General features: G+C 43.3%; 1 protein-coding gene across 5 annotated transcripts in view; it reads right to left on the minus strand.

Moving 5' to 3' along the window:
- The window catches only part of clstn1 (calsyntenin 1), a 40,183-nt gene that overhangs the window by 4,841 nt on the left and 21,597 nt on the right, over positions 1-13,745 (minus strand). For 2 of the 5 annotated variants that reach the window (XM_084069307.1, XM_084069309.1), the window contains 14 exons: positions 13,215-13,423; positions 12,707-12,856; positions 12,210-12,395; positions 11,430-11,678; positions 9,551-9,672; positions 8,707-8,869; positions 8,053-8,103; positions 6,546-6,703; positions 5,909-6,057; positions 4,498-4,739; positions 2,380-2,550; positions 1,572-1,717; positions 1,167-1,302; positions 429-613 (listed from right to left, as the gene is read on the minus strand). In XM_084069307.1, the coding sequence (XP_083925433.1) occupies positions 429-613; positions 1,167-1,302; positions 1,572-1,717; positions 2,380-2,550; positions 4,498-4,739; positions 5,909-6,057; positions 6,546-6,703; positions 8,053-8,103; positions 8,707-8,869; positions 9,551-9,672; positions 11,430-11,678; positions 12,210-12,395; positions 12,707-12,856; positions 13,215-13,423 (2,317 nt within the window). The remainder of the gene's footprint in view (positions 1-428; positions 614-1,166; positions 1,303-1,571; positions 1,718-2,379; positions 2,551-4,497; positions 4,740-5,908; positions 6,058-6,545; positions 6,704-8,052; positions 8,104-8,706; positions 8,870-9,550; positions 9,673-11,429; positions 11,679-12,209; positions 12,396-12,706; positions 12,857-13,214; positions 13,424-13,745) is intronic. The other 3 variants (XM_084069311.1, XM_084069310.1, XM_084069308.1) reach the window with 2 other exon arrangements.

A 13,745-nucleotide genomic window follows, 5' to 3' on the forward strand; every position in this document is an offset into this window, starting at 1 on the left:
TTGTCAACCAGTAGTTGTCGCTATTCGACCACAGGATCTATTCACAAAACAAGGATTACTTTAACTTGGAAAGTGAAATAAAGCATTTTTTTTTAACCAAAAACACAACATGCCAAAAGCACATTAGCAGTGATAACGAGAATTATAATGATACATTTTTACAATACCAATGAAGTTGGGACAGTGTAGAATTGGACACGAATGCGCTAATGTACAGCCCAGCATCGGTACAATAAAACAGTTATGTATAATAATAATAATAAAAAATACAATTTTGCGTAAATCGAGTAAGCAACGTTGCTCTGAAGGAGGAGAGAGCGAGAAGAGAGAACACAAGAGAAAGAGGGGGGAACACTACTGTGCAGGGGCTAAGGTTGTCTGTCGGGCTAACGTCGATGTTTGTTTGAAGCGAGGTTGTGTGCGTTTACCTCCATGGGGTTGACGGTGATGGTGAGGGCCGAGTCGTCCCAGTCCATCTCGTTCTCCTTGCCGCCCTCCGTGTCCCTCACGGTGCGCTGGTGGGCCGCTCGGATGCGGAACACGCCCAGGATGATCATGAACACCAGGAAGCTCACACACACAACAATGACAATGGTGGCTGCGCTGGGGACCACTGGGCACAGCAGCATGCACGCACACACACACACACACACACACACACACACACACACACACACACACACACACACCCCAGGAGGGCATCGTTAGTTTCACTTGTCGCACAACGACAAAAAAGTAAAAGTCACTTCGACAACGTTCTCCACAACATACAGTTAATTTTCCAAGTCATTGCCTGTAATTCTGTGCTAGGGCATTTTATGGCCATTAGTTGTGTTGCAGAGAGAGAGGGCAAATGTATTCCCTCGTGTTCCAGCACTAGAGCTAATGGGGTTTAACTGAAGTGCAGAGGAATGCTTTTGGAGGCTGCGCGTGTGTGTGTGTGTGTGTGTGTGTGTGTGTGTGTGTGTGTGTGTGTGTGTGTGTGTGTGTGTGTGTGTGTGTGTGTGTGTGTGTGTGTGTGTGCACGCGTGCTATTCTCTTCCAACTAGCTCTTCCAAATTACTCTTAGGTTGTGAAACCATATACAGAAGATTTCTTTTTTTGCTTCCTGTCGTAGCTTTTTTTCTATAATAACATGCCGGGGTGAAAAGTGGTTTAAAGCTCACCTGAGGCCTGGTGAGCGTTGACCAGGTTGTGTCCAGACAGGTCAACAGAGGCGTGGTGCACAGGATTGATAAAGTTGGGCTGTACCATGGCATTGTTGGCATGCTCCATGGGGTTGGCTGTGTGGATCACGTTCACCTGAGGAAACACAAAATGTTTCAGAATATGTTGAATGAGGACAATCCTAGATATTATGTTGGAAACAATGTATTATGATGAGTAAGCATTCATATATCGTTGTACACATAGTTCTCCCCAGATGATGTGCGGAGGAGGACAGAGGATACCATTTCTAACCCTCTGCAGTGAATGCCTCCTTTTTAGGTTTATGCATTTATTTGTTTCTTTTGGTTCCTTTATTTCACGATGGTGACCAAGAAAGGACACGTCCGATGTCCAGTAAATACCTCGACTTTGAAGTCATTGCTGATGTAGCGGCCGTTGAGTTCCGAGCACACCAGCTTGAACTTCCTGTCGAAGAGAGCCTCGGTGTGCCAGTTCTTGTAGCGGATCAGGTGCAGCACCAGCTCGTAGTTGGCCATAGTGTTCACGCCTACCACACAGAGAGGCACAATCACACGTGAACAGGAGATACTACAAGCTGCAGATAATGCTATTTGACATACAGTACCTCAATTTACAATAACACCACAATTTAGGCATTTAGCAGACGCTCTTATCCAGAGTAACTTAAAAGTTGCAAGATCATAATAGGAAGAGTGAGTAAGCATGCCAACAAACAACAAGGTAAATAGTCACATAAACCTAGTGCCTCAAATAAAAAGAAATACCAGGTAAACAAATGCCCATGTAGTGGGAAAGTAAATTATATACCATGGGGTTGCATGTTTCTAAATAGGCTGATGAATATTCATGGTAAGGAATTAAGGAGTGAACAGCTGCAAAATGGATTTAGTCTCACAGATCTTAAAAGACATTTGAGTATGTATGAGTAATAGTAAGCGCCGCAATTGTGTGCATGTGCTAGCATAACATTTGAACATGGTTATGGGGTGGTGAATTAATCCAGTGGGATTAGATAAACCCATTCTATGCGGTCGTTGTCACTCACAGCAGGATACAACCGTAAGCTTGTCATGTTCATTTGATGCCTCGTACAGTATGCGTCTGAATGTCCTTTACATATACAGTTGTTCATTACATGGGGACACATCATTTATAGTACAGTGTGCACGGGTCTACGAGTGTCCGTACCAGTGATGACCAGGCCGAGGTTAGAGGAGCTCATCTCCAGACCACGCTGCTGGAGCTGGGACAGGTCCACCTCCAGGCTCTCATGCTCGCCGTCCAGCTCATCTCCAATGGCGGTCACCTCGCATGTGTCCAGGTTGTGCATGATCTCCTCTGATACCACTGTCTCTTGAACTGGACGAACCACGGGAAAGGACAAAAAAAAGAATGTAGTCAGGGATGAGGAGTTGCAGAGAGCTGGCCAGGTTGAGTCTTGAGGATATGGACTGGTAGCGCTTTGAGCCCAGTTTCACTTGCACACTCACAGTATACTATACTTGCTTGTAAATGTAAAAGTCTTTCCTTGAGCTTCAAGATCTCTACGACATATCTATGAGGTATGATACCAAATTTGGGCAAGGTTTCAGCCTGTTCAGAGACCCTTTGACTTCTATTATAACATTTAATTGGCAGTGTGCACAAGAACTTTGGCGCTGATCGTCCCGCCGTTTGCGAGATTAGCCCAGAAAACACAGACAGACGGACACAGACAGACATAGACCGACCCTCTTACAGACGGCTAGACTCCTGCAGAGCCACGCCGTAATAAAAGTTCATCATATGGTCAGCTGGTGTAAAGCAAACTCTCCCCTGTGACAGTGCATATTCTTTTATTGCGCACATTACATTTTTATTAAGATGTATTTGTGCCATTCGCATCTTCTGCCTCTAGTCTGCACTACAGGAACTCCTATAATGGATTCCCTGTGTGCCTATTTTACTGGTCTGCTAACTGCAGACGGTCTGATCGCAGCTCCTTGCCGTCCAGTGGAGAGCATGAGTTCATTATGTCAAGAGAGGCGGAGCAGGACTTTAACCATTTGAAACCCAAGCATCACAATTCTAAGGGGGGGAACAATTGCCGAAAATTGCAGATATTAGTTTTTTCTTGTATTTCTTTTGTTTCTTTTATGTGAGCTTGTAGATTATAGCTTGTAGATTAGATTTTTGGGGAAGATATTTAGTGTAGTAGCCCCTAGGAATACGGTCAACTAAGTATAGGGTTTTAAGTGTTTAAGCCCCTTTGTCCCACATGGCCTGTTGTTCACCAAAGCACTTTGTTTCTCTTCCTATGTACTGTATGCCCCCCTTACTTCTATTCTCTCTCCCCGTCCCTCCCTGCCTCGCCTCACATAGAGGCCAAACAGATGGCACGGCTGGTCAAATGTCCCCTTCCCCACGGAGTCTGTAGTAAACAACTCCTCCCTCTATCCATCTCTCTCTCTCTCTCTCTCTCTCCCTCCCTCCCTTTTTTCTCCAATCCCTTGCTCCCCCATGTCTTAATCCTCTGCGTCAGTGTCTATAACCACACAGCTTTCTACTGTATATATATGCGCTATGCCTAAGGGAGCCATTCCACCATGGAGTCGTTCCACCATCACAGTAACTCAACTCAACTAGAGATATTTCCCCTCAAGGTACAAACATAAGAAGATCAGGAATGTAGCGTGCAGGTGTTCATAGAGATGTTATGTACAGTACATACAGGTAGTTGCTGTTGGGCAGAACTCTTAGGTTTTTTGCTTTTTTTCTTTCCAGAAATGGATGTCCAATTTTGTACTTTATCATATGACAATGTCACGCAAAAGTAGCAAAAATAGCAGATCTACAAGCTCACTTCAACATTTTTGAAAACCTTTGTAAATTTTTGCCTTTCGGCAGCCATGTTAAGTGGTCCGATGGGTGGGCTTTTCAGAGCATGTTTATTTCAATGATCAATCAATCGATTGTGTTCCGACTTGGATCGATGGAACTTACACAGTATTCCTATTTATCGGGTATCAAAATGAAAACGAAATTTCAGAGTTGTAAAGAAACAATACCATGATTATTTTTAAATATTATTTATTTTATATATAAATGTTATATTATCATTAAAATCTTAAGTGTTTTGGCAATTATTTGGGGGGCCACTTGCAATACCTCGTGGCCCACCAGTGGTCCCCAACCCACAGGTTGAGAATCCCATCTATACGACGCTGTAGGAGCGGAGTTACAACAACCTTTTCTCTAGTTCCTGTAGCTTGTGGTTGCACTTCCCATTGTGTGCCCATTGTGTGCGCACATGTGCGTTTCTCTTACCCGTGGGGTCGTCCTCAGCGACCTCTGGTTCGGCCTCGGCCTCGGCGTCGACCTCGCGGGTGATGGTGCTCACAATGCGGAGCTCAGGGAAGAGCGTCACGCCCTCCTGGCTCTCAAACTCGGCGGCGCTGCGGGCGAAGTGGTCGATGCCGCTCAAGCTGATCTTGGGCTCCTCTGGCCGAAGCACCATCACGTAACCCTCGGCATCTGGCACTGTAACGCACGCGTCCTCGTTGAAGCACCTGAGGGGACGAGATGAGGTTACGTTCAAGTTCCAGATGTTATACTCCCCAAAAAGTGTAAATATGACACAACAGATGCAGACAATAAACACAGAAAAAGGAAGGCAAGAAGGACACAATAACTGACTATTATGCAGTGAAGTATAAAGTATCAAAAATGGAAATATTTTCCACCACTGCTTGTGAATAATGCATGTTGGTGCCGTGGATGTCATTGTCAACACTGTAACACTCTGTCCCAAGGACAATAAGATAAAGAGATTTTAGAACACAGAGCTTTTCTAATTCCATTTATATTATCTACCTTGACTTTCCCCTCAACCTGCCATGTGCATTCCTTTTGTAGCAGCATTACCGGCTCAAAAAAACCTGCACTCCATTTTACCTCTATGCTGTTCACATTATTTAAAACATGTCCTCCTTTGAGAAGAGAACCCATTTTTGAATTGTGATTTAGTAACAGGAACCTTCACAAGCTCATCTGCTGACCTCGACTGACAGATGCAGTTAAAGCACAGAAAAAGCCAGGGTCTAATAACGTTGCTGCTTCCATGTGATCTTGGACGTCATGTCGATGATGTCATATTGACACTGTGATGTCATATCGCTGAGATGTCCAAATATGGAGTTATTTGCCTCTCCATTGATTTCTGGTATAATAAACTGTGATGGCATTTTCTTGGCCTACTGCCAGCGTGCATGAGAAATGTTTCGCTGATCGGCCCAGTGGTTTGCGAGATTAGCCGCGGACAGACAGACAGACAGACAGACAGACATGAAGACACAAAGACAAGCTCACAACGCTATGAGCGTGTAGATCGGCTATTTTTGACAAATGTTCACCTGTCATGACATGCCCAGAATAGGGACACTATAGGTTTCATGTGGTTAAATCAGTAGTTCTCAAAGCGGGGTCAGCTATTTTGAAAAGGGGCTCACAACGTTGTGAGCTTGTAGATCTATAATTTTCAAAACATCTTGGAAAAACTTGATTTTTCTTTTTTAATTTGAAATAATTTAACAACACACAAAACTTGTATGGGGGTCCCTGTAAAAAAATCAGATGGGGTCCGTGGCCACAAATACATATACATTTGGGAGTCCTTGGCGTGAAAAAGTTTGACAATGACAACCACTGGGTAAAATGTCCTTTAGTCTCCGTGGCTTACTTGACTGTGGTGGAGACGCGGAGGTGTCTGATGCCGGGCGTGGGGAACTGACGTGAGTTCAGGTAGGAGATGTGCTGCATGACCTTATCAAAGGCATCGATGTCATCGCCCTCCACCGTCAGAGATGACTGGTTGGGGTTAAACTCCACCTGAGGAAAGAATATCAATGGGTTGCTTATGGGATCTCTGATTTAAAGCATAGTTTCAGTTCCTTATTTATTTTTATTTATTTATGTATCTTAGTATATATCTTATTTAGGTGTCATGTACAGTATATTATACTGTAGATAAACTGTTTTTATAGATTCTATATTGATAGTTTTTTATAGATTCTATAAAAATGTATTTCACCTTTATTTAGTCTAGTGTTACTTATGTACACCCTACATAAGAATGTCTCTTTGTTCATTCAACAGTACATTGTGTTCCATCTAAATCATACTCAGTAAAATCCTGAGTGTTCCTTTGAACCCAAGTGTACAGATGGAACAAATCTACAAATTCCATTTGTACAGCAAACTCTCGGAGTTGAATGAACACTCAGGAATTCACAGTGTAACAGCCTGAGCCTAAAGCGGCTGGTTGCTGAGTGTGTGGCCCATATAGGGTCTCTGGAGTGGCGTAGCGTCCTCCTCACCTTGACAGCTGAAGCCACCTCCTCAGGCAGCTGCACATCCAGGCCCTCCTTGCAGGTGTACAGGCAGTCAATCACCTTCTTGTTCTCCAGCTTGCCAGAACGGATCATGAGCCCTGCGAGATTCCCGCGGAAAAACTGGGCCATGCGAGCGTTGCCGCCTGAACACACCGGAATGAAGAGAATGGGAAGGTAACACACACACACACACAGAGAAAAGAAACACATAGTCAGTCAGGCGTACAATGTGCGGTTTTGACCTTTTCTGAGCCAGTGATTCAAGCGTGCCGTCTCAATGTGCAAAGCCGACGTGACTGGTGCTCATGCAAGTTAGAATATATGTCCTTACAAGGCCTGGGGCCCAGATAGCGAGAGATAGTGAGAGAGAGAGTGAGAGTGAGAGTGAGAGTGAGAGACACACAGACAGACAGACAGAGAGAGAGAGAAAGAGAAGGATGATGGGTGATACAGGCCTCGAGCCACATGCAACCTCAGCCATAACATGGTGTTACCGAAGCCTTGCTCTAACCCTGCTCTAAAGAAAGTGTGTGTGTGTGTGTGTATGTGTGTGTTTGGGGGGGAGGGGGTTGAACAGGCAAAATAAACAGGAGATCATCTTTATTCACCTCATCTCATCTTTGTGACATCACAGATGCAATTTTGAGGATTGAAAACATGACCTGAACCACTTATCAAATCAGTCTGGTACTTTGCTGTTTCAGTGAACCTTGGTATTTCAGTGCTGAGAGCTACCTGCTGTGTAGGTGAAAAAGTCGTGCTGGGGGATCGAGCTGTGCCAAAACATGACGAGCAGAGGCCTGCGTCACTGCAGAGACCGTGACAAACCTGGCCGTCCACATCTCAAGGTTAACACAGTCATCCAGCTGAGTCGTGTGTGTGTGTGTGTGTGTGTGTGTGTGTGTGTGTGTGTGTGTGTGTGTGTGTGTGTGTGTGTGTGTGTGTGTGTGTGTGTGTGTGTGTGTGTGTGTGTGTCTGTGTGTCTGTGCGTGTGTGCGGGCGTGCGGGCGTGCGGGCGTGTGTGTGCGTGCGTGCGTGTAGGGGGGGGGGCTACTGCTGTAGTCTTGTTATGTGATACGGAGGAGATGGTGCATATCACACCAAGGTCACGCTCTGAAAGAGGAGACAGCATGGCCAAACACTGCAGCCAGTTCAGGGGTTTGAGCTCATTTTATGTCTATTTCTGTTCTAGGCTTGTATCGGAAATCGAGATAGAGATTAAACTGCATCAGGTTTATGGAGGGCAGAGCAAATCAAAGAATAAAAACAGGGGATGTGTAGACGGCAAAACTGAGGCAGGCAATAAGGAAACCCACAACAATCTAATCCATACTGCATCATGCTGCGAGGGGTTACAATGAACAGAGTCGTGCCGCTAGAATGGACTGGAGCCATTCTAGTGAAAATGTCATGAGGATGCAGTTAGGATGGAGGGACGGACATCATGGACAAATGGACATTATCTGAGGAATAAGCGAAAGACTTGAGCAACCTGGAGTGGGCTCAGAGACTGTCTCAGTGTCATTGTCATGTCCTGAGTTCTCTGTAGAGGGTAGAGACAAGAGAGCAGGGACAGATAGGGAGGAGAGTTGAGGATTTGTAGGACAAACTAAGATATGACTCTAGGAGGTCACATCAATGCATCATCCGAGAATCATCTAACAAGGAGAGAGTTAATACTGTACTTGGAAAATAGCATACACAGAACATTTAAAGGAATAATAGGTGTACAGGTAGTGTGGATATCTCTGTTATTATATATCTGCATCAATAATAAGCAACAACAAAATGCGAGTGCAGAATTAATGGCCGGTCACGGAATGTTTGGAGAGAGATGACCATCCTAATAACCACTCTCCAAACATTCACTTGCACCGTCAAATACTGACTGTTGATTTAACTCAGAGAGTCTACAAATAGAAATAAATTGACCCTTACAGATCCATTTGGTTCCATTTGTACACTGTTAAAAACTGAGGATTTGACTGTGCACAGACCTCTCCATTAAGTACTTACACTGTAGTTTGATGTCGTACTTTGAGATTCATCCATATTAAATGTTACAATTTCTTAGTTCTTAGTATTCCTCATGTCATATGATGATATCATTTCACAGCGGTCTATGTAGAACATGTCAGACTTGTACCTTGCCAGCAGGCGCCAATGGTGAGCTGGGTGTCGATCTTGGAGGCGTGCAGGGGGTAGTCCTCTGTGACCAAAAAGGGCTCGAACGTGGTGCCGTCCACGAACAGAGTGACAGACGGCAATTCCACGTTCACCACAAAGTGATGCCACTCTTTGTCACACACCTGGGGGAGACAAAGAGGGGGGCGGTGCAGACGTTGAGGTCAGGGGTCAGGTTATGATTTACATGGCTGTCAAGAAGCACAAGGGCCTAAGGAGTACACTGTGTCCTTCAACAACACTTCCAGCTTCCTCATAAAAGGCTCTCATAAACCACGTGGTTAGAAAATAAACTGTAAGACATTCCCCATGGTTTGTGGTCCATGTAGCCGGGGTCATCATAAGGCAGTTGTTCTCAACCTTTTTTTTTGAGAACCAGACCACTAGCATATCTTGAACAATGGTCAAGGACCACACAACCCCACCTCCCCACAATAAAATATATATTTATTATATAAGACACATTTCTATTTTATTAAACATAATAATAATAATAATAATAATAATATTTAATATTACTGATCTTAAAGTCAGATTTGTACTAAATTGCACGTCGGTATCACACACCGAAAAAATATTTTTGGTGGTAACACTGCGCGCAACGAAGTATATCTGACTTAACTTTCATTTGAATCTTTTTCCCACAGTACTTAAATTGTATAGATGAAATATTATTTAAAAATATTTTTGATACATTCATATTTACACATTTACACTTTCCATGGACCACCTGTAATTATGTCATGAACCACCGGTTCAGTGGTCCGTGAACCACTGGTTGAGAAACAGTGTCGTAAGGGACTAACCTGGTCCAGTTTCCAGTGGAACTCAGCTGGCTTGTAGTTCTCTGACTCTGATGGCTCCTGGCGGAGTAGCAGGATCAGACGGCAGTTGTGGACGTACAGAGAGTAGTGGTGTCTGTTCATCTCTGCAGAAGATGCACATTTAAAATTTGTTCAAAATACATCTTCAAGTGGAAAGTGGTCTTGTTTTAAAAGTTAACTAGACAAAGGGAGCAACATTTTAATTAACTGAAGAAAAAAAAACATATTGCTGTGAGCATTCTGTACCCTCATACTATAAAACCCTAGCATCTCTATTCTGGGGGGAACATTTCCGAAAAATGTGTTGCTCTACAAGCTCACAAATTGTGAGCGATGCATTGTGAGTCACAATGTTTTTGCAAAGATATTTAATGAGCAAAAACAGGAGTGGGCCTATCCGTCAGAATTGTTACATCAACATTAGAATGTTCAGCTCTCAACCAACCTGAAAAGGCTGGTCTCGCAGCATGATTGAATGAACACAATTTTACAAATGTGTTGATTAAACCAAACTGATTAGTCGACTGAAAATGTCTTTAGGGCTATCCGGTAGTGCATTCTGTTGTGGACTCCCAGTTTTCAATTCAAACCGGATCCTGTCAAAACGTATAGCTCAAAGAAGTCAAACCAGTACACCCACATTCAGTTTCAATGTTGCACAGTTTAAGATTAGACTGCACATACGACCGACGGAAAAGGCTGCTGTTTTGAGTCCTATACCATAATATGTAAGTAAACATGTAATGGTGCACAAAATGCCCTAGATATTAATGTGCATAAAACAGGCTGGATATGGGGTCATAAATCACAGGTCAAGTGAATGGAGACTTACGGCCCAGGGCACAGCGATCCTGATGTAATCCTTCTTATATAAGCAGTGGGAGATCTGCTGATGAACCAACCCCCACCCCCGTTCAACACATGCAAGAGATTGTAGCCTTTACAGTGGATACGGTCAGGGCACATGTGACAACACACCACACAAAAATTCTGAATTGTATAAAAAAAATAAAAAATACAGTTTCTGCAGAAAGTTAGAAGTCTGTTACAATGTTTTAGATGCATCTTTACTAGCGTTGCCAAAGTGTATTCACGGATTGTAGCCTGAGGGTGTATGATGTCTTTATTAGCAAGTTATTTTCAGACACCATATGTGCTGGATTAATTAGTTGAATTGTCCCTAGTGTGATACTTAAATAAACACAGGATGCTGTCAGAAAAAAAAACCTCTATGTGATGGCTTGCATTTACAATGCAGCACAAAAGCAACAAGACCGGGGCTTTACAGTCAAACGTGTAGGGTTATGCCTATAAATACAAAATATAGAGGAACAAGTCTGTTGAAGACATGCAATGTTTCAATTAAACAAACTTCTTTAAAAAGAAGAAAAAAGGGTGGCACACTCTGGCTCCATATGAAGTTCTTTTAAATGTATTGATGTTTCGGCCTGCTGGCCTTCATCATAATGAACAAATGGGATTGTAACAACAAACACTGGTGTCTTATAGGCCACACCAACAAAGAGACACCTGATGGGGATCAGACAATCATGACTGGGTGGGGAAGAGCAATCAATTAATTAGGCTACCTTCTATTCTTCAGTACAAAGAGTACAAGCATCTGTTTAATTATTACATAACTAACTTAGTTAACCACTTGAACCCCTGCCATGCCTATTTGAGAATTTTCCAAAATAGCAGAAATAGTAGATCTACAAGTTCACAACGCATTGCATTGTGAGGCGTTATGAGCTTGTAGGTCGGCTATTTTCGCTAGAAGATATACAACAAAGTATGTAGGACTTAAGTGGTCAAAGCAGTAATGGACTTCTTCCATTCTGCTCTCCCGCAGGGCCATTACCTGTCTTGTCAGAGTTGCACAGGATGGTCTCCTTCTCGTGGGCCCCAGGGCCATGCCTCATCCACACGGAGATGGTGAAGGGGTCCTTAAGGTTTGTGTTCACCACGCCGTCGGGCACTCTGATGGCCTGGGTGCCGTTGAACTCAAATACCTGGTCGCTGTCGTGGCCGTTGTCTGTGGGCAGACCCACCGTCCAGTTGGCAGAGCTGCTGGGCGCAGGCAGCAGCTCCACGGTACCAGTGCTGGCACCTGAAACAAGATACAGGTTCATTTAGATACAAAATAGTGAATTAAATAAGAAAGAAGCACTGAACGAACTGTATGAAAAATTGTACCTTAAGAGATTTGTACACATTTTTCACTTTTGATGTGCTCTTTTTGTGGTGAAAGTCCTGCAGCGCTCAATAAATATAAATAAATATATATATATTTTAAGTTAATTAAATAAAGAGTCAACTAAAATATGTATTGTACTGCGCAGCCAGGGAATATATCTCACTGTATAGTCAAATGAATCATTAATGGGGGATCAAATCAGCAGCAACCACAATTGTTTATAATGTGGACTGTGATTAGAATAATTTAATTCATAAGGTACATTCATTGTCAGGTATGTGTACATATACAACTCAACTCAACTCAAAGTGTATTTAGAAAGCACATTTACAATGACTGATGTCAACCAAAGCGCTAAACAGATCAAAACAACAAGACAGCAAAATAAAAATGTAACAGAGTAAAATACAAGTAATATACATGGTTAGATGAGTCATTTCTTACCACACAGCTTGTGAAGGGACTTCTCAGAATAGGTGTCTCTGTCGCAGCCCTTCCCAATGTGGCTGGTCTCCAGGTCGATGCTGGCCTTGATGGAGGTGATTGGCTCGTCACAGGTCTCCAAGTGCATGCTGGGAAAAAGAGCCAGGCTGCCTGTGCCGGGCTCATACTCTGTCCTCTTATTGAAGCCTGAGAGGACAATACAGACATAGAGTGACAGACAGACAGACATAGACAAAGAGAGACAAAAGTGAGAGAGGGGGGGGGATGAGATTCCCTTCAGCGCACAAACAACAGACTTACTTTGCTTATTTAAGGCTGTTTTAATTATCCCAGCCACATTAAAAGGTCTAAGGGCTTAAGGGAGTTAAATAACCTTTTGACAATGTCTTCCTGTGTGTGTTCTGTGAGGAGGCCATGGCGCTTTTGTTCCCCACACAGACACACTCAATCAGTGACGCAACTTGGTGAAACAGAGTGTGTAAGGGGAGCTTTGATACCTTGCCAGCCGGGCTTGCAGGTGGGCTTGATATTGATCTTAACCAGTACATCCTCTGAGGCACGGTTCTTCCCACAGTCGTAGGCAGTCACGGTCAGCTTGTACATGTGCTCTTTGGCATAGTTCAGTTTCTCTGTGTTCTTGATGAAACCTGGACAAAGAAAAAGAAAAAAATCAAGTTGACAAAATGTGTTTTTGTTTGTTTACCTAATACCTTGACACCGATAATGTGATGGTATTCTGTGCATGACTATTGCTCCTTTCAGAAGATATTTACACACATTTCAGTTGTTAGATCTTCAGCTAATAAACCAACACATTAATTGGATGATCGACTTCTATGACATTTCAAGGAGACCGTGCTTGTCAGCAAGCTGTGGTGAATTCAAAATGAATCTTACACCTCTGCTGTTCAAACAGATCAATGGACAATGTGATCTGAGTGACTCTTTGACCTACAATGAAGCTTTTCTGGGAGGCGTTTGGAACGCACTGTTACGTATCCTTACCATCCTTGTCGACAGCGAATGGCACGTCGGGGGTGACGATCTCGTAGCTGCAGATTTGGCTGAACTGGAAAGAGCAGTCGGCATCTACTGCTTCCACCTTCAGAATGCTGTCATACTTTTTGCCCTCAATGACTGTGGCTTTGTAAGACTTCTCCTTGAACACTGGCGAATACTCATTGATGTCATTCACTTGGATGTGGACAGTGGCCCTGTTGGGGACACGTTCAAAGTTATGAAACTGTTCGAGAAGCATCACAGTAACTGGTTTTAACTCAGCAATGTACACAATTGTCATGCAAGATTAAAATATAATTATTCATTATAACAAGTATTTTGTATAGTCCCTTTGATGTACCTGTTGTTTAAAAATTACATCATTATTCACAATGAAGTGAACGGCTGAATGCATTGATTCATCAGATTCAAATTACTCTGAAGCAAGCAATGGTAAATCTGGTTCTCAGATGACTTTAAAAGCAGCCAAATCCATCAAGATTAAGTTACGGCAGAGGAGGACTGCACAAGGAAGCA

This window comes from Gymnoscopelus microlampas (assembly GCF_963454915.1).
Source record: "Gymnoscopelus microlampas genome assembly, chromosome: 10".
Classification (NCBI taxonomy): domain Eukaryota; kingdom Metazoa; phylum Chordata; class Actinopteri; order Myctophiformes; family Myctophidae; genus Gymnoscopelus; species Gymnoscopelus microlampas.